Source organism: Eulemur rufifrons, chromosome 16 (genome assembly GCF_041146395.1).
Source record: "Eulemur rufifrons isolate Redbay chromosome 16, OSU_ERuf_1, whole genome shotgun sequence".
Lineage (NCBI taxonomy): Eukaryota > Metazoa > Chordata > Mammalia > Primates > Lemuridae > Eulemur > Eulemur rufifrons.
This window is the reverse complement of record NC_090998.1, coordinates 69,130,743-69,149,770: the sequence shown is the minus strand read 5'-3', so window position 1 is coordinate 69,149,770 and position 19,028 is coordinate 69,130,743. Positions and strand designations below refer to the sequence as shown.

Here is a 19,028-nt window from a genome sequence, read left to right as displayed (position 1 = left end):
ATATCTAAGCAGGGCACTGTGTGGAAAACAGTGACTAAACAAATTCAAATCTGTCCCGCAGGGGTTTAGTTCCTTTGAATATATTAATAACTAGCAAGCTGTCCTTCTTCATATCAAAACTCCCTCATAACAAACTGTAGGGTACAAGCTTGAAACTCTAGGGCTCTATCTCTTTAACACGTAATAGAACTCAGATTGCCTCGATCGCAGGTTGCCAACCCCCTCCCTCTCATCGGTCTCATTCCTGTTCTGGTTACTATCCCCCTTCTGGACATCAAACCGGGGGAAACGCAAGTGTTAGTAAACGTAGGCTTTGGTGCGAGGCCGCACCTGACCCGGAAGCGTCCCTCCCGCTCGCTCTCTCCGGTGCCCTCAAAGTCTCGGGGCTCGACTGGCCACGCCTGGAGCGCGGAGTTTGACTGGGCCGCCGTTGTTGTAGTGACCGGGAGGCGCTGCCTCTCTGGGCAGACGGTTCCGGGCGCCGCACGGTCCCCCCCTCACCCCCGTCCCCTCCCCTACCCCAGTTTCCCCCACCCGCACAAATCCCGGCGCCGATCATTCCCTCCATGGCTTCCGCCACGGTAAGGACGGGCTGGGGGGTCCCTCCCCGGAGGACCCGGTCCCTCGGATGCGGTACCAGGTGGGGGCCGCACCCGCACCTAGCGGGAGGCCGAGGCAGGTATCTACAGCCGGGTCTTGAGCCCCTAGCCCCTCGCCCCTCTCCCCGGGGCATCCGCGTCTCACTCTCTACCACCGGGGCTGCTGGAGCGCCGAGCCCAGACCCGGCTCCCGGGCGCTCCTCTCCGCTCCTCTCCCAGAGCTCCGGACGAAATCTGGCGGCCCAATGGCCTCCAGAATTCTCTGAGAGTTTCCGTGGAGCGCCTGCGTCAGAATCACCTGGGAGCTTTTTTGTTGTTGTTGTTGTTTTTCAAGTACCAAAGTCTGGGCCGCACCTCGCACCTGCCAACGCCAACCCAGCGGGCGGGGCTCCAGAACGTGCATTTCAAACGAGCCGCCCAGGTGGTCTCTCGGATGCGCTTGATTCTGGGACGCGGGAATGCAGGATTTTGCCGGCTCTGCAGGGGGACCTGGCGTCCAGCGTCTCTCTGTAGGGGTAGTGGGCGCCGCGCCCGCGCGCGTGCTGCTGCCGGGCACCCCTACCCCGCAAACCCACCGCCTATGTGGCCGTTCCCAGGCAGCACCCCTGGGGAGTGGCAGCGTTGATCCCGATCCCCAGAACTCGAAGTCTGCATCTGCTTTCAAAACTTGACAACTTTCCTTCTCAGGAGGACCCCGTTCTGGAGCGTTATTTTAAAGGCCACAAAGCTGCAATCACTTCTGTGGACTTCAGCCCCAACGGCAAACAACTTGGTAAGTTTTATTCTTGTTTTCCTTTATGTAATGAAACAAACGCTCAACTGGTCGGAACCTTTTCCTCCAGTGCTGGCTGGGTCACAGGAAGAACTACTGAGGACCTCTCTGGGGGTTGAGAGCTACCGGAGACTCGGGGAGCCCAGCGCCGCAAGGCGCAGCCGGGGCCACCTGTCATCCCGGCCCCGACACCGGCCCAGCAAAGAGCCGCCTATCTGTCGCTCTGGGCCTGGCTGACGACTTTCGCGAACTAACCACCAGGAGGAGTGTGTGGGAAGGGGAGGGGTTTGTCCTCGGCCCGGGGAGGGTGGAGTGTTGGCTGGAGAGTTCGTGAAAAGTTGTGAGACTAGCAGGAGGAAGTGGGGCCAGAGAAGTTGGTCTGTGCCGGAGGCCGAGAACCGAAAGGTCTCAGATGACCCCTGGAAAGCCCAGGTGGCAGGAAAGGAGCCGGGCGTCTGCATGAAAAGAAGGACCTGCTGGGAGGTACACCCCTACCTGAGCCGGGAGCTCAAGCCGCGGCTTCCGCAGCCCTTCCCGTGTGGTGGCTGGGTGGCTGCGTCTGCGCCTTAGCTGTTAGGATCCGGATGGCCGTGAGGTGGACTTGGGCAGGCAAGATCTGCCTGCTCCTGGCGATTCTAACAGTGGCCTATATCCTGGTGGATCTCTTGGTCTCCACTTTCCATGCCTCCCCAGGAGCCGGCCGTGCCAGGGAGCGGGGGTCAAGACGGCTCTCAGACCTCCAGGAACAGGCAGAGGATTTGTCTCGTCCACTTTATGAGAAGCCCCCTGCAGATTCCCATGCACTTGGGGAGTGGGGGAGAGCCAGCAAACTCCAGCTCAACGAGGGTGAACTGAAGCAGCAAGAAGAACTCATTGAGAGATATGCCATTAATATTTACCTCAGTGACAGGATCTCCCTGCACCGCCACATAGAGGATAAAAGAATGTATGAGTGTAAATCCAAGAAGTTCAACTATAGGAGACTCCCTACCACCTCTGTTATTATTGCTTTCTATAATGAAGCCTGGTCAACTTTGCTCCGCACCATTCACAGTGTTTTAGAAACTTCCCCTGCAGTCCTTTTGAAGGAGATCATCTTGGTCGATGACTTGAGTGACAGAGTTTATTTGAAAACACAACTTGAAACTTACATCAGCAATCTGGATAGAGTTCGCTTGATTAGAACAAATAAGCGAGAGGGCCTGGTTAGGGCCCGCCTGATTGGTGCCACTTTTGCCACTGGGGATGTCCTCACTTTCCTGGATTGTCACTGTGAGTGTAATTCTGGTTGGTTGGAACCACTTTTGGAAAGGATTGGTACAGATGAAACAATAGTTGTTTGTCCTGTTATAGACACCATTGATTGGAATACTTTTGAATTCTACATGCAAACAGGGGAGCCCATGATTGGTGGGTTTGACTGGCGTTTAACATTTCAGTGGCATTCTGTCTCCAAACATGAAAGGGACAGGCGGAAATCAAGAATTGACCCTATCAGATCACCCACCATGGCTGGAGGACTGTTTGCTGTCAGCAAGAAATATTTTCAGTACCTTGGAACATATGACACTGGAATGGAAGTATGGGGAGGTGAAAACCTCGAGCTGTCTTTTAGGGTGTGGCAGTGTGGTGGTAAATTGGAGATCCACCCGTGTTCCCACGTGGGCCATGTGTTCCCCAAGCGGGCACCGTATGCTCGCCCCAATTTCCTACAGAATACTGCTCGGGCAGCAGAAGTGTGGATGGATGAGTACAAAGAGCATTTTTACAATCGAAACCCTCCAGCAAGGAAAGAAGCTTATGGTGATATTTCTGAAAGAAAATTACTACGAGAACGGCTGAGATGCAAGAGCTTCGACTGGTATTTGAAAAATGTGTTTCCTAACTTACACGTTCCGGAGGATAGGCCAGGCTGGCATGGGGCTATTCGCAGTATGGGCATCTCTTCTGAATGTTTAGATTATAACTCTCCTGACAACAATCCCACAGGTGCCAACCTTTCACTGTTTGGATGCCACGGTCAAGGAGGCAATCAATTCTTTGAATATACTTCAAACAAAGAAATAAGGTTTAATTCTGTGACAGAGTTATGTGCAGAGGTTCCGGAACAAAAAAATCATGTAGGAATGCAAAATTGTCCTAAAGATGGGTTCTTTATTCCAACAAACATTATCTGGCATTTTAAAGAAGATGGAACCATTTTTCATCCACACTCAGGACTGTGTCTTAGTGCTTATCGGACACCTGAGGGCCGACCTAGTGTACAAATGAGAACTTGTGATGCTCTAGATAAAAATCAAATTTGGAGTTTTGAGAAATAGAAGAGCACAACAGCACTTTCATCATGAACTGACAATAGCTACAAGAAAGTTCAAAGAGCCTTCAGAGAGCCTCAGTGAAGATTGTATTTTATGAGAAGTCACCCGACCATCATCTGTGACAGCACTGAAAAGCTGTGGTTCATTTGGGGATATTACACTGAAACTGGGTGCACAGAGTGCTGCTGTTTAGTATTTCAAAGTGCCTTACTTATGGATTGTTTTATTTAAAAGCTTTGTCAATATGGTCTCTTCCTTTTCCTTAAAGAAGTTGACTGTGAATTGAGATACACAGAACATATAAATGCCAGACTTAATATTAAAGAATGTAAAAGTCCAAGCAAAATGAGATGTGATTTATGTTGATGGGTAAGTTCACTGCACATCCCATTTTTCAATAAAATTCATAAATGTGCAGTTTGAGCTATTGCTATTTTGAATACATAGAATTTGAATTTCTTTTAGCCAGCACATTCGATTTTAGGTTTTGGTTTACTTTTTAATCTAATTTTCCTCTAATCAAATAAAAATCAAAGAAAGTTGATCTTAAGGAGAAAGGCCAGGTTTTAGATGTATGTATCATTGGAAGAGGGCATTAGTTTGAATGTGAATTCAGAGGTCTTTTTAACATATAAACATCTCAAAAAACTATACCCACATCTAAATGAAATGGGGAGATATTTACATTCCACGCTTTGTACACTTGAGCTTTTGGACTTAACTGATTTGTATACTGATACCTCAGATCACTCTGATTTTGTAAGCTGTCCTCTCTGTTAACTTGTTTCTTTGTATGGGACATTTTCTGATTACACTTCCTTAAGTTATGAATGTACTAGAAAGGGGCTCATTCAGAATACTGTGCCTCCTTTTGTCAATGCTTAATCATTTAAGTAAACACAATTGAAGCCTCTCTAAAGTTAAACCCAACTGTGTTTACTAAAATGTGTGAAATTGAAAGTGGAGCAGATTCTACAAAGGCTGTGGAACTCTTCTACAAGTTCTTGCTGATCAGGATGTTTAAGGATTTATCTTAAACATGCAAGGAAACAAAGATTGCCTTGACAGTCGTGAATACTGACTTCCAGCTTGTTTTCAGTACCTAGCACTGAACCTGGAACTCAGGCAGCTTTTGGTAAGTGGGTGAATGACTGACTGAATGAATGGCTCAACTGAGGAATGTGACTTTGGTCAAGTCCTTTGACGTGTTTGTGCCTCAGTTGCCTCATCTGTAAAATGTGGGTGCTGAATTAGATCTTGAAGATCCCTTTCAGCTTTGAAATGTTGATTGTATATTATATCCTTCTCCGAGTCAGTCACTGTGCAATCTACAACACTTTTTATCTCTTTACTTTTGACATAGGTACTGTTGAGCAAGGTTCAGTCCACTTGTGAAGCTGGAAGAGAGAGATGGTTTTAAAAATTAAGTGAGCCGAGCTCGCCTGAATTTGTTTATTTCTGTGGGTTAAGAAGTTGTAGTCAGTGTTTGTAGCCATTTCATTTTCATAATTGTTGAACCAGATTTGTTTTTAAAACCTTTAGACTCTAAAAGTAATATTTTCACTAAGAATATAAATATTTTCCAAACTGAATTATTTGAGAAGTAAAACATGCTTTTTTTTTAAAAAAAAAAAAAGTATTTTTTATTGATTTCATACCAATGTTATATCCAGAAATCACAGGCTAGATTTAAAATTAAATTTCAATTACTTCACTTTGGTTTAGAGTTATGAAAAAGGCATGCTTTATAATGAATTAGTCCACAATATTCATGGGCAAAGTTGTTTTTAGTGTTTACTTGATGACTTGGAGAGTAGGAATTTTGTAAAATTGAATTTAAGAAAATTGTTTAGGATAACCATTTCAAAAAATGAAATTGCTATGCGATCTTGAATATTTCATTTCTCTTTTGCCTCTTAAAATGAAAATGTGTTCATTGATTTTGTACGTTATCCAGCAACCTTAAAATTTATCGAAGAATTGTCCAGATTCTGGGTACACTGTGCTTGGCCCTGGGTTTAATTTAAGAAGGATTAATAACAATGGTCTGGATTTTTCAAAAGAGATCTCCTAAACCCACCCATTGCCCTTGCCCAGTCTGCTGTTTAAAACATTTTTCTATTTTTTACTTTTTTATTTATTTGTTTGTTGTTCTTGTTAGCCCTCTATCATATGGGAGAACTAAAATTGATATATTCTGGAAGTACTTACTGGAGTTATTTTTATTTTAGTATCTTGATGTCAAAAGGGAACAAAGGCTTTTAAAAGTAAAAGCCTCTGTTAATTCTTTATTTACCTTTTGCCCTAAGTTGCTGAGTGTGATCCAACAGTCTTTTAGGAAGAAATTTTAGGCTGGTGCTTTATTTACATCAATAATTCAGAATAGTTAGGCTGTTCATTTTTCACAATAATATATGTAACAGAAAAATGAAACTTTCACATGTTTATATATAGGCACATTCCCATTTAATTCCAAAAATGTACTGTAATGCTATGTACAAAATATATTTTCATTCCCTAATTTTAATTTATTAGTACCAAAGTTCTCTTTTGCTGTAGACAGTTAAGATTTGATCTTTTAAGTTACGTGCTTAATAACAGTTATAGGAAAATATTATGTGGGCAAGGAGTTTCAGTTCACTATGTCATTTAGTGTCCAATTCTATGAATAGATTTACTATCTAAGTATATTTAGCAGTTATTTTAAATAATAATCTAGTCATTGGAAGGATCTCTTTAATTCAAAATAACTTGTTTGTAAAAGAAAATTTGTTTACTCATTCAGTAATAGACTCTTGCATATTCATCATGTGTTGTCAAATCAAAGTTTTCTAGGTTGAAGATGAAATTATTTTTAAATTGTGTAGTCTTAGTTTAGGATCTCTATTTTGGTTTATAAATATTTAGTTTTGACTTGTTTGTCCTTTTGAATTGCTGTTTTAATAATATTTTTAAATGAGCACAAATGTTGAATTCACATTAATCTCTTTTGAATTTTTTTTCTGTGTGATGCATGGTTTCCATCTTTTTTTTTCCCTTTGGTAATGATATTTGCAATGTTGATTAAGACATGTAAAATAAAATGTGTCTAATTATTTTTGCAAATGGATTGTGATGATTTTAGCATATGGGATCATGCTCCTGTATACACTTTTATGATGGTAACAGAGGTAAGTTTATAATTCTTTTAATTATTTGAAAATGCAGACAGTAGAATGTTTTAGAAAATCAAGGTTCCTTTTATTTAGCAAGGTGTCATTAACCAGTAAGTATTGTGAAGTGATGTTAGCACTATTATTGCATTAACTCATGAACAAACTAGAAATGATAAGGGATCTCTGGGACCCATTGGGGCCACTATAAAAGGAAGCAAGTGAGGGAAAGGCGTGGTGGCTCAAGCTTGTAATCCTAGCACTCTGGGAGGCTGAGGTGGGAGGATTGCTTGAGCTCAGGAATTCGAGAGCAGCCTGAACAAGAGGAAAACCCTGTCTCTACTAAAAATAGAAAAATTAGTCGGGTGTGGTGGCATGTGCCTGTAGTCCCAGCTACTTGGAAGGCTGAGGCAGGAGGATCACTTGAGCCCAGGAGTGTGAGGTTGCAGTGAGCTGTGGTGACGCCACTGCACTACTCTACCCAAAGTGACAGAGCAAGACTCTGTCTAAAAAAAAAAAAAAAAAGGAAGCAAGTAGGCACCTGGGCACATTAGCACCAATTTCAATACCCTGGGCAGAAAAGAAAAATATCTGTCCTATAAACCACATAACCTCACATTTTCCCTACCCGTGAGTACAATTCCCTTCTACCAGTGGCATCTCTCTTCCTCTGTAGTGATTCCTGACTATCACCCTACATCCCTGCCTCTCCCTGGCCAGACACACTGCCTGAGAATAGCTGTTCTAAGGAGTTTGCTTTAACATCAGATGTCTTATAGCCACACTTAGAATATATATAGGCAAGCTAAACATATTTTCACTGATCTCTTGTTTTTTAGACAATTAAAAGTTGCTTAAGTACTTAGCATTCTAACTATGTTCTCTTCCTAAGTGACTCTTGCAACTCTGTAAATCACTTCATTTCTCTGTGTTTCAATTTCATGATTGTAAAAAAAGACTGGAAAATCCATTCGTGGTTGCCAGAGTCTAGGGGAGGGAAGAATAGAGAGAATGATTGCTAATGGAGTGGTGGTAAAGGGAATGTTCTGGAATTAGTGACAATAGTTGCACAACTTGGTCGAAATACTGAATTGTACACTTACTTTAAAAGGGTAAATTTTATGCTATGTGAATTACATCTCAATTTTTAAGAATACTTGATGAAAAAAATGTGGGCTGGAGAATTTCAGGTGTTACAGAAAAGATTTCTCCTTTCTGTGTGCCTCTGTGCATGCTAGACTTTAGCACAGGCCAGCAGGATTTATTATTAATAATATCACTTGACTCATTTTTTAATTTGCAGAATTCAGAAAATTAAATATATATGTGAGTCTGTGTGTTATATTAGGTAGGGCATAGAAATCAGTTTGTATTGGAGTTTTCCTAAAATACAGAGAAACCTCAATCAATCCTTTTGGATAGGAGGTAGAGATTATTGTAAAAGGTGAAATGAGTTCCTGAGTTGTATAGTTGTCTATGGTAGAACTGAAAACAAGAGAAGTCATTCTAACTTGCTAATAATTGGGTATTACTTTTCCTTTTGGGCTGAGTTTTATCACTTTCCCAGTCTGGGCTGGGAGAGATATCTGCTGCAGGCCAGTGGCGTCCTCAGCTGTCTGGTCACCATTCTAACACATTTATTTGCATTTATGTAATCCTGTTCAAAAGGAGAAGGAGAGGTACTCTATTTATTTAGTACGCCCTTATTTAGTTAATGCTACTATGTGCCAGATGCTATCCTATGCTCTGGGTATACATTACAAAGGTGAACAAGACAGATGGGCTTCATAAGATGGTATGAAGAGTTCATGGTCCAGTGGTAGAAACAAATATTACCAAGTAGACATACAAATCCGTGTGTAAGTACAACTTGATGAAACAAAGAAAAACAGTCAAATGCTGTGAAGGAAAGGGACAGGGTACTTTGAGGGAGAATAATAGTAGAGAACCTACTTAAACATTTGGGGTCAAGGAACATTTCTCTGCAGAAGTTAGATATAACTGAAGACCTGAAGGAGAAGTTAGCCAGGTAAAGACTAGAAAGAGAATAACACAGGCAAAGACCAAGTGTGGGAAAGAGCTTCCTGGATCAAGGAAGTAAAAGAATGCCAGATTGAGTAGAGCCTGGTAAGCAAAGGAAGAGAGAGAGAGAGATGAAGCTGCAGGGGAATGCAGAGGCAGCTTGGGTGGGTAGGAGGCTGTGGTGTGTTAGTTAAATGGTGGCTCTCCAAAAGATAGTTCATGTCCTAATCCCTGGAACCTGTGACCTTACTATTTGGGGAAAAGGTCTTTCTAGATATTATTAAGGATCTCTAAATGAGATCATCCTTGATTATCTGGGTGGGCCTGAAATCCAGTGACAAATGTCCTTGTGAGAGACACACAGAAGAGATAAGAGGAGACCATGTAAAGCCAGAGGCAGAGATTGGAGTGATGTAGCCATAGGCAAGGAGCACCTGGAGGCACCAGAAGCTCTAAGAAGGAAGGAATGTGTTGTCCTGTAGAACTTTTGGAGGGAGTATGACCCTGACAACACCTTGATCAGACTTCTGGCTTCTAGAACAGTGAAAGAATAAATTTCTGTTGTTTTATGCCTCCATGTTTGTGGTAATTTATTACAGCAGCCACAGGAAACTAAGGCATGTTTTAGGATTTTGTTCTGAGAGTCATGAAAATTGTTGAAGGGTTTTAAATAAGAGAATGACATAATCTGATTTATATCTCAAAAAGATCACTCTGGCTTATATGTGGAGATTATACCATTAGTACAGAAATCATTTAGGGGCTATTCTAGTAATATGAGCAGGAGATGACCATGGTTCAAACTAACATGGTGGTCTTCAAACTAGAGTGGCAGTCTGGGCAGGAGAGAAATTGGGAGTTATTAACATATAGCTATTATTTAAAGTCATGGGAATGGATGAAATCACCTGGGAAGAATATAGAACAATGAGAGCAAATGGCCCATGTCTGAGTCCTGAAGATTTCCAACCTTTAGATCAGAAGAGGAGATAGCAGAAGAATCTAAGAAGGAATACTTATTATAGAAAGATAGGAGAGAAAGCCATCATATTAGGGCATTAAATGTGAAATGTCTGATTTTGAATCAAAAGTGTAATTTACTATATCTCAAACCAGAAGCAGTACAATTAGTCAAAGTATGCACCTAAACTGTAAACACAGTTTTGCCATCTTAACGGTAGCTTGTTTATGCCAGCAGCAAAGAAGTCTGGAGAGTGAGTGGTGATGAAATCGAGAAAGGCATTTTCCACAGCTTGTTGAGAATTGAGTATTTTTCCTTGCAAGAAGTGGTCCAAAATCTGTAAGAAGTGGTAGTCAGTTGGTGCAAGGTCTGGTGAATGTGGTGGATGACAGAGAGTTTCCAAGTCCAGCTTCTGTAGTTTGAGCAGTTATATTTGTGCAACTTGTGGTTGTACATTGTCTTGCCAGAGGATTGGCCTGTCTCTGTTGACCAATCTCAGCTGCTTAATAGCAAGCATCCTCATCATTTCATTCACTTGGTTGCAGTACACATGCGCTGTAATCAATTGACCAGGTTTCATGATGCTGTAGTGGATAATACCAGCACTGGACCACAAAACAGACACCATTAGCTTTTTTTGATGAATATTCAGTTTTGGACTGTGTTTCGGCACTTCCATCTTTGTCCAACCATTGTGCCAAATGCTTGCAGTTGTCAAGAGGAATCCATTTTTCATCACACGTAACAATACAATGTAGAAATGGTTCACCTTTATGTTGTGACAGGCAAGCTTTGAGACAATTTCTCTTCTGATGCTCATTTAATTTATGCGGTACCATCTCTCCATCTTCTTCACCCTGCCAATTTGTTTCAGATGGTCCAATATGGTTGGAATAGTAACATCAAACTTTGCTGTTAATTCACGCTTAGCTTGAGATGGATTTGCTTCTGCTACAGCTGTCAGCTCATCATTGTCCACCTTGGTCTCAAGTTGCCCATGTGGCTCATTTTCAAGATTTAAATCACCAGAATGGAACTTCTCAAACCATCAACGTACTGTGTGTTCATTAGCCACATCCTTCCCAAACACTTTGTTGATATTTTGAGCTGTCTGCGCTGCGTTGGTTCCACAATGGAATTCATATTCAAAATAACCCGAATTTTTTACTTATCCATGGTTTCACAAAAATTGCTCTAAAAAAAGTTTGAAAGATAATCACAAGCCAAAGCATGCATTTGAAAGGCTGTATCTTCACAAGAAAAATAAAACAAGAGTCTTAAAGTGAAACATCAGATATATCAACTGTCAAGCTTAGTACTTAAGGAAGTCAGACATTTCATTCTTAAAAACCTAATAGTAGGGTATTGTGAAAGCCAAGGTCAGAGTAGAATAGAAGAAAGAGGAAAAGATATTAAATAGTCATTAGAGAGAGTCAGGAGGAGACTAATAGAGAATTGTGCACAACTCTGTGGTGAGAGACTCATGTGAAATTCGTGATCATGAATTGACCGTATTTCCAGTCTATCAGGGCAGGGGAAGTATCCAGCACTTCTCACTAGTATAGATTGTAGTCTCAGAAAAGGCAGAGTGATTGGGATTTTTCCAGGGGAATTTGAAGGAAGGAGGGAGAATCAAGGTATCGAATGTATGTTGGGGGGGTTATCAATTGAATAAGGAGAGAAATGATGATTATAAATTGGATTGTGAACTGAAGGTGGCGAGAAGAGTGCCTCAGTGGACAACTCAGGTCAATGGGTTGGAGTTCTGGATGAGATGGAGGCAACTGAGTGAGTGAGTGATAAGGAAAGCAAGTTGTCATGGTGGATTTCAGTCAGTGATTTGGGAAGTGTTCAGGTTCTGCTGGTGACAAGATCCAGGCTGCGCCCATAGAATGGGTTGCTGAGAAAGCATGGAAGAAAAGGTCTTTGGAGAGGCCCTGTTTTCCCCTTGGTCTGAAGTGTTCTTCACTACCTCACTCTTGGCTTGGCTGGCTCTTTGTCCTTCATGCTTCCACTTAAAATGCCACTGATACTCTATCTAAATTAAGTATTCCACCCCCACACAAAATTCTCATTATGACTTCCTGTCATATCTCTTGGCACAATTAAAAATTGCCTGCTTCTCCACTTAAATTTAAGTTCCCCATTTAAGAGATTTTGTCTATTTTATTACGTAGAACTTCTCCCTCCCCCACTACGTCTTACACATCAAAGGGGTCAGGTGTCTGTTGAATGAACTTAAGACACTAGGAGTTGGAATGGAGAGAAAGATGTGACCTGAAGTAGGTGATGTGTGAAAAAGAAGAAGATTGCCACTTGAAAGGGTTTCATGGAACTTGGTGTCCCCAAGCAGAGTCAAGGTGTTAGTTAATGCGGAGGAGGGGCTTTCAGAGAGGAGGAATGGATACAAGGGGGATCACCCAGCAGATATTCCTGTGGCCCAGTGGTAGCTTTGGGAAGGAGGGAAGGCATGGCTGTTGGGGTCAGCTAAGGGGTTTCCAGAACATTATGGGAGTGAGGGTTGGCACAGAGATTGGGACCAGAGAGGATAAAGGCTTAAACTTCAGATGTGACTGCAGGAAACAAAACCTGAACCATCGTGGATTTTTCTCTGTAGCCTCTTAGAAGATGTGGGCTCTTGGGTTTCACAGACTGGGTTGGAGGTGATGAGAGAGGAGAGGATGGGAGAAAGCAATAGTCTTTGTTGCTTGTTAAGTCTTGTTAAGTGTTGTCATCCTTTTTATGGTGTGGAAACTGAAAGTTCAGTAACTCTCCCGAAACCGTGTGGCTAGTAAGTAGCAGAGCCTGGTTGAGCTGGTTCGGAGTCTGATTTTGCAGACATACTCTTTTCCAGTATGCCGGTCAATCTCTTTCCCAGAGGGCCACACTCAAGTTTAAACAAACAGCAAAAGGATTTAAAAGTATTTTCACATCGGTTGCAAAATCTGAGCTGTATTTAAGAAGTTTCAATTCAAAATTACATACTTTTAACATTGAAGTTGTCATTTTTCCCTCCTTTTGCCCTTCAAGGTTATCCTGTCATTGACTAAATCCCTGTTTAACATGTAGGATGTTTGTAAAATAAATGGTGGTAAAGAATAAGTTAATTCTCTCCTTTTTTTGACTGAATAGAAGTGGAATGAAATTTGGAATTTTTAAGTTACTTTCCCTGCAGTGAAACCAGAATAAAAGTTTGCGAAAACTTCTTTTTCTGTTAGGGTTCTTGATGGCAACCTAGGTAGTAGCTTTTTTGAGCTTCTCTTGTTATAGCTTAAAAAGTTACTCCCAAGTGCTAAAATAATTTAGTGTATACACTGAGAGGAAGTAACAGATTGTAATTATTTCTCAAATTTCAGTGTGTATCAGAATTAAGTGATAAACTTGTCAAAAATCCATATTCCTGAGTCTCACCCCAAAGAATGTATAGTTTACTAGAATAATGCATTTTTTAACAGGGTCCCCAGTAATTCTAATGGAGATAATCCATAAATCCCCTATGCTTTGAGAAACACTGGCTTATTGGTGAAAAGCCCAGGCTTTGGAGTTTGATAGAACTGGGTTAAAAATCAAGCTCTACCACTTTACATCTGCATGACCTTGGCAAGTTCCTTAACCTCACTAAGCCTCATTTCTTGATCTGTAAAAAAAAAAAAAAGGATAATGATATTTATCTACCTTGTTATGAGGATTAAATAAAAGAGTGCAGTACTCATGAAGTATTTAAAAGTAGTAGGCCTATAGTAACAACTCAGGAAAGGTTTGTGTTATTGTCATTGCCAGCCCTCAAAGAATTTGGGGGAATTTGAATAAATTAAATTCAACTTCTTTAGCTTGTCATTACTAAAGATTGTTTTTTAAAGCACCCGCAGCTCCTTTAGACCCTGCTTATACCAGCAAGCTAATTACTGAGTATCAGCTAGAAGGAAAACAAGCTTAATTATTCCCTCATTCAAGGCAGAGGGATTTTAAGTTAGTGCCATCACTTAATTATATTATTATGCAGTGCTTGGATAGTATAAATTCATTCTGACACTATTACCTATTAAAGTTTATCTAGGCCGGGCGCGGTGGCTCACGCCTGTAATCCTAGCACTCTGGGAGGCCGAGGCGGGTGGATCGCTCGAGGTCAGGAGTTCGAGACCAGCCTGAGCAAGAGTGAGACCCCATCTCTACTAAAAATAGAAAGAAATTATATGGACAACTAAAATATATATATACAAAAAAAATTAGCCGGGCATGGTGGCGCATGCCTGTAGTCCCAGCTACTCGGGAGGCTGAGGCAGTAGGATTGCTTGAGCCCAGGAGTTTGAGGTTGCTGTGAGCTAGGCTGACGCCACGGCACTCACTCTAGCCTGGGCAACAGAGTAAGACTCTGTCTCAAAAAAAAAAAAAAAAAAAAAAAAAAAGTTTATCTAGTTAAGATTGGAATATTGTCTTTATATTGTGTAACCCTCTCCCTCACTTCCATCGAGATTTATAGATACGTGTGCCTAGGGATTGCATTTTTTCTTTTTTAAAAAATATTTATAGACAATTCCTTCTCATAGGGTTCTTTAGAAGATTTCCTTGTTTATATTTCCCTGAAGAAGGCAGTCGAGTGTTCCTTTTGTGACCCAATGACCAGTATGAACCTGGAAATGCAGCAGAAAGTACAAAATCATGGTGCCTTCAAACTAGAAAGCTGAGTTTAAGTCCAACAGATTTTATAGTATGACATAATGGAGATAGAAAATATATAGAAGGACTTCTGAAATAATTGAAAAATTCAAGGATTTCTATATGAAAATAATCTAAATTATCAGAATTCTCTTGAATGTGGAATGAAAAGGCCTGCGAGGGAATATAATTCAAATGTATAAAGTTACGTAAAATACTACATTATGAATGTGGACCTTTTTAACAAATTGTAAAATACGTACTCTTTGACCTAGACCCAGCAATAATTCTGCTAGGAATTCATCACAGTGATGTATTTACATATGTTGGAAATGACACATGTACATTGCAGCATCCTTTGTAAAAGTGTAAGACTGCAGACAACCTAAATGGGGTACACTGCCTAATAAATTAAGGTATAGCTATACAATAGAATGCTACACAACTAATAAAAAGAATAAAGCAGGTTGATGACAGTAATTGATAGCTGGAAACAAATATAAAACTACACAAAGTATGTGAGGCAACTGTTTTCAGGCATTGAGCTATGGAGAGTACAAAACTATGATCCTTGCAAGAAGAGAAACACACAGGGTGAGTCCCATGATCTTCTTGGCTTTCTTCCTGGGGGCACTTTTCCTGCTGCGCAGCAGAGAGGTAGAGCCAGAGCAGACTGACAACCTGGCTGAGCTGAGGATGTGCAGGGTGGGAATCTATGAGCCCTCCCAAGGTTGCTTCCAGCTGGACTAAGAGCTAAATGGTAATACTAGTGACCTTACAGGGCTAGTAGTCTAAATCTTTAGCTCCAACAGAGGGGAAATCTCTCTGAGCTCCCCAGGCATTTAGTCGAGAGGTCAGAAAGGCCATGCCTTAGGAATCAGTACCACACCTGAAATGCCTTAGGCGTGCCCTAGACTAAGTTCAAAGGTGAAGCAGACCCACTCTAACAAAGTACAAAACTAAGTGTGATAAGACCAAAAAGGAGCCACCCATAATTCAGTTGCCTCCTGGACTTTTTTTTTTTTTTTTTTTAAACTGAATCCTGAACTCTAGTTAGTGGATTGCTTTTTGCAGTGGTTTGCTTTCATGGTTCTGAAACTACTGTTTGTATTCTAGGCTTGAGCAAAAATATATTTAGCACAATGGGAGCCAGGTTCTTTATTGTGGGAGAAGAGAGTTACAAATACGGAAAGGTGGGGAGGGCGGCAAGAATGCACTCTGTGGTGTTAGAACTCATGGTTTTTCATATCTACATCTATCAACATATCTATGTATAGATATAGCTCTCTATTTATAGATAATTTCTTAGTTATGCTTGCTGAGATTTCTATCTTATTTCGTAGCTCTGTTCACTGACACACCAGGAGCAATGAGCAAACATAGTGCCCAGATCTTGGTTTCTAAATACTATTGTCCACTAAAATAAATCAGAGCTTTCTAGGGGAAAAGGCCCATTCCAGGACTGAGGCAAAAAAAAGTACATCTTAGAGCATCTTATAATTCTAGAAAGTAAGGAATACTTGAATGATGGAAACAGGGAAGAAGGACATAGAGACCATCTTTAAGGGGCTTTCACTAGCCAAATCTGGAACAATTTGAGAGTCAAAATAAATAATGAGAGTTCTGGATTGTAACTCATTGAATAAAATAACCTGAGTCCACACTGATATACATAAGTGGGTGAATAAATAGGTAAATGGAGGAAAAGGGATGGTTCTGCCTTATAATAATAAATTTAAAAATATTAATTCATTAATCAACTAAACATTAATTAGTAAATTATAGAAAGAATGATGAGTTGGAAAATTATCAAAGGGGGCAAATATTAGTGTGTGACAGTTTGGTGAGGAAGAGGATATTTATGTAGTCTTAAAGTATCTCCCTACAAGTTACTTGTTAATTACAAAGGGAAAAAATGCTAACTGTACATAACAGAAATCACCAAAACCAAGCGATCAAAGTCACTACTACCAATATTAGAACAAAAGACATCATGTGCTCCCTATTATGATGTATTGTTAAAGGCACAACATAACTTTTGTGATATTGCTGCCAAAAATATATATTCTGAATCTAATCATGAGAAGACATTTAAAAAAAAATTAAGAAACATGCTACCAAAATAACAGGGCTGCAGTCTTCAAGAATACCAAAGTCAATAAAAACAAAAGCAGCCTAGGAACTCTTCCTAATTTATAGTAGACTAAGGACACGTGGCAGTTAATGCAGTGCATAGGCTGGACTGGGGAAAATAGTCGTAATTGGCCGGGCGCGGTGGCTCACGCCTGTAATCCTAGCACTCTGGGAGGCCGAGGTGGGCGGATCGTTTGAGCTCAGGAGTTCGAGACCAGCCTGAGCAAGAGCGAGACCCCCATCTCTACTAAAAATAGAAAGAAATTATATAGACAGCTAAAAATATATATAGAAAAAATTAGCCGGGCATGGTGGCACATGCCTGTAGTCCCAGCTACTTGGGAGGCTGAGACAGGAGGATCCCTTGAGCTCAGGAGTTTGAGGTTGCTGTGAGCTAGGCTGACGCCACGGCACTCACTCTGGCCTGGGCAACAGAGTGAGACTCTGTCTCAAAAAAAAAAAAAAAAAAAAAAAAAGAAAATAGTCGTAATTGACAAAATATATATATGAACTGTGGATACAATATCTATGGGTGGTTGGTTCCAGACCCCTTGAGTATACCAAAATCCATGGATGCTCAAGTTCCTTCAATAAAATGGTGTAGTACTTGCATATAATCTATGCATATCTTCCCATATACTTTAAATCATCTCTAGATTTTTTTATAATACCTAATGCAACATAAATTCCATGCAAATGTTGTAATTATTTAGGGAATAATGACAAGAAAGTCTGTATGTGTTCAGTACGGACACTTTTTTTTCCAAAATATTTTTGATCCGTGATTGGCTGAATCCACAGATACAGAACCCATGGGTATGGAGGGCAGACTGTATATTAAATAGTACTATTTAATTTTCTGACTTTGTTAATTATACTGTGATTTAGGTAAGCGAATGTCCTTGTTCTTAAGAAATACACACTGAAGTATTAATATTTAGTAGTAAAGAGGCATTATGTTTCTAACTTTGTTTCAAATAATTAAGAAAAGATATGCATATGTGAAAGTATTTGTATGTAGAGAGAAAATGATAAAGCAAATAGACAAAATATAAACAAAGACAAAATCTAGAGTAGAGAATTATATGGGAGTTTTTTGTGCTACCTTGTAATTTTTCCATAAGCTTAAAATTATCAAAACAAAAATTTACCAAAAAAAAAGAATAAGGCAGCTCTATGTGTTAACAAAACATGATCTCTAACATATATCATACTAAGTGAAGGGAGGCGGAGGGGCAAAATGCAGAATAGTATGGACAATATACTACCATTTATATAAAAAATATATGAGGATAGACATTTGTATTCCCTAGAAAATGGTAAAGCTGGTTGCATTTAGGAAGGGGAACCAGGTGGTCAAAGACTTGAAGGAGATTTAGTTAAATACCCCTTTGTAATATTAGCATTCTGTGTCAGGTACAGGTCCCACCAATTGAAAAGATACATAAGATAATTTACAAGAAACACAAAAACTAGAGAACTAGAGCAGTCAGCACCATTTCTTTTCAGAAAGTAGTATTTTTGGCAGAGCAAACCTCTAGGTAACTGCAGTTGGTTAAATCAATGACTGAGAGAGCTTGGGTTGACTCAAGGAAGTTATTGGTACTTAAGGTGACATAAAAACTGTTTGCTTTTTGGGTATTACGGAGAGCAAACATGTTTTCCATTAGTATGTTCTTGGCCTCCAGAGACACAGCACTGACCTAGGTAGTAAGCATAGGCTTTGTTCTTTCCTATGTCCTAACAAGGATTTCTTGAAACAATGGATTATTGTTATGGAATACAAATATTTTTAAAATTGGTAGATTTACTAGTTAAACGTTTTCTTTTTAACTTCCTCCCTTTGACATTTTATCTCAAAATAAACCAGTCGGATAATGAATGGTGCAAGGTTTGACATTTTAAATTATGTGGTAATGTTTATGTAGGGTGTGTTTCAGTGGAAATGTATGAAAGCAAATTCCACGTTGACACAGTACACGTTGACAATAATAATCAAATACCTTTTATTATAATGGTATTAGGTTTTGGTGGGACAATCCTTTTCCTAAAAAAGAAGGTTAAGGAAGAGGAAAAGTCAGTGTTGGTTTTCATAATTTTTAATAAGAATGCATTCATGGAGTTTTTATACACTATTAGTTTTGTTTTTTTCTGTTTTCCTAAAGTTTAGAAGAAAACATAGTATGCCTTGAGCTGTACTGTTGTAATTGGAATGTCTCTGTTTCCCATAATCAGCAGGCCTCCAAAATGCCATCTTGCCGTGGGTTAGGCTATCTCTGTCCCTGAAGTCATTTTTCCTTCCTACTCTCTGAGTCACTTTGCTTTAGCAGGTTTCATACTGATATACAGATGGACCCCAACTTAACAATGGTTCAACTTATAATTTTTTGACTTTACAATGGGTTTATGAGGATG

General features: G+C 40.3%; 2 protein-coding genes across 3 annotated transcripts in view; both read left to right on the top strand.

Moving 5' to 3' along the window:
- The first annotated feature begins 417 nt into the window (after nt 1-417).
- Nucleotides 418-19,028, top strand: part of POC1B (POC1 centriolar protein B) — a 90,289-nt gene continuing 71,678 nt past the window's right edge. The window contains exons 1-2 of one of the 2 annotated variants that reach the window (XM_069491261.1): nt 418-581; nt 1,287-1,371. In XM_069491261.1, coding sequence (XP_069347362.1) covers nt 567-581; nt 1,287-1,371 — 100 coding nt within the window. In that variant the 5' untranslated portion in view covers nt 418-566. The remainder of the gene's footprint in view (nt 582-1,286; nt 1,372-19,028) is intronic. The other variant, XM_069491262.1, reaches the window with a different exon arrangement.
- On the top strand, nt 1,708-5,195 carry GALNT4 (polypeptide N-acetylgalactosaminyltransferase 4). The gene has a single exon (XM_069491260.1). It carries the CDS (start codon nt 1,956-1,958, stop codon nt 3,690-3,692), a length of 1,737 nt encoding a protein of 578 aa, XP_069347361.1. The 5' UTR covers nt 1,708-1,955; the 3' UTR covers nt 3,693-5,195.

What these genes read in the sequence shown, in the direction of transcription:
- GALNT4 (XM_069491260.1), top strand. Translation starts at nt 1,956, where the DNA reads ATGGCCGTGAGGTGGACTTGGGCAGGCAAGATCTGCCTGCTCCTGGCG.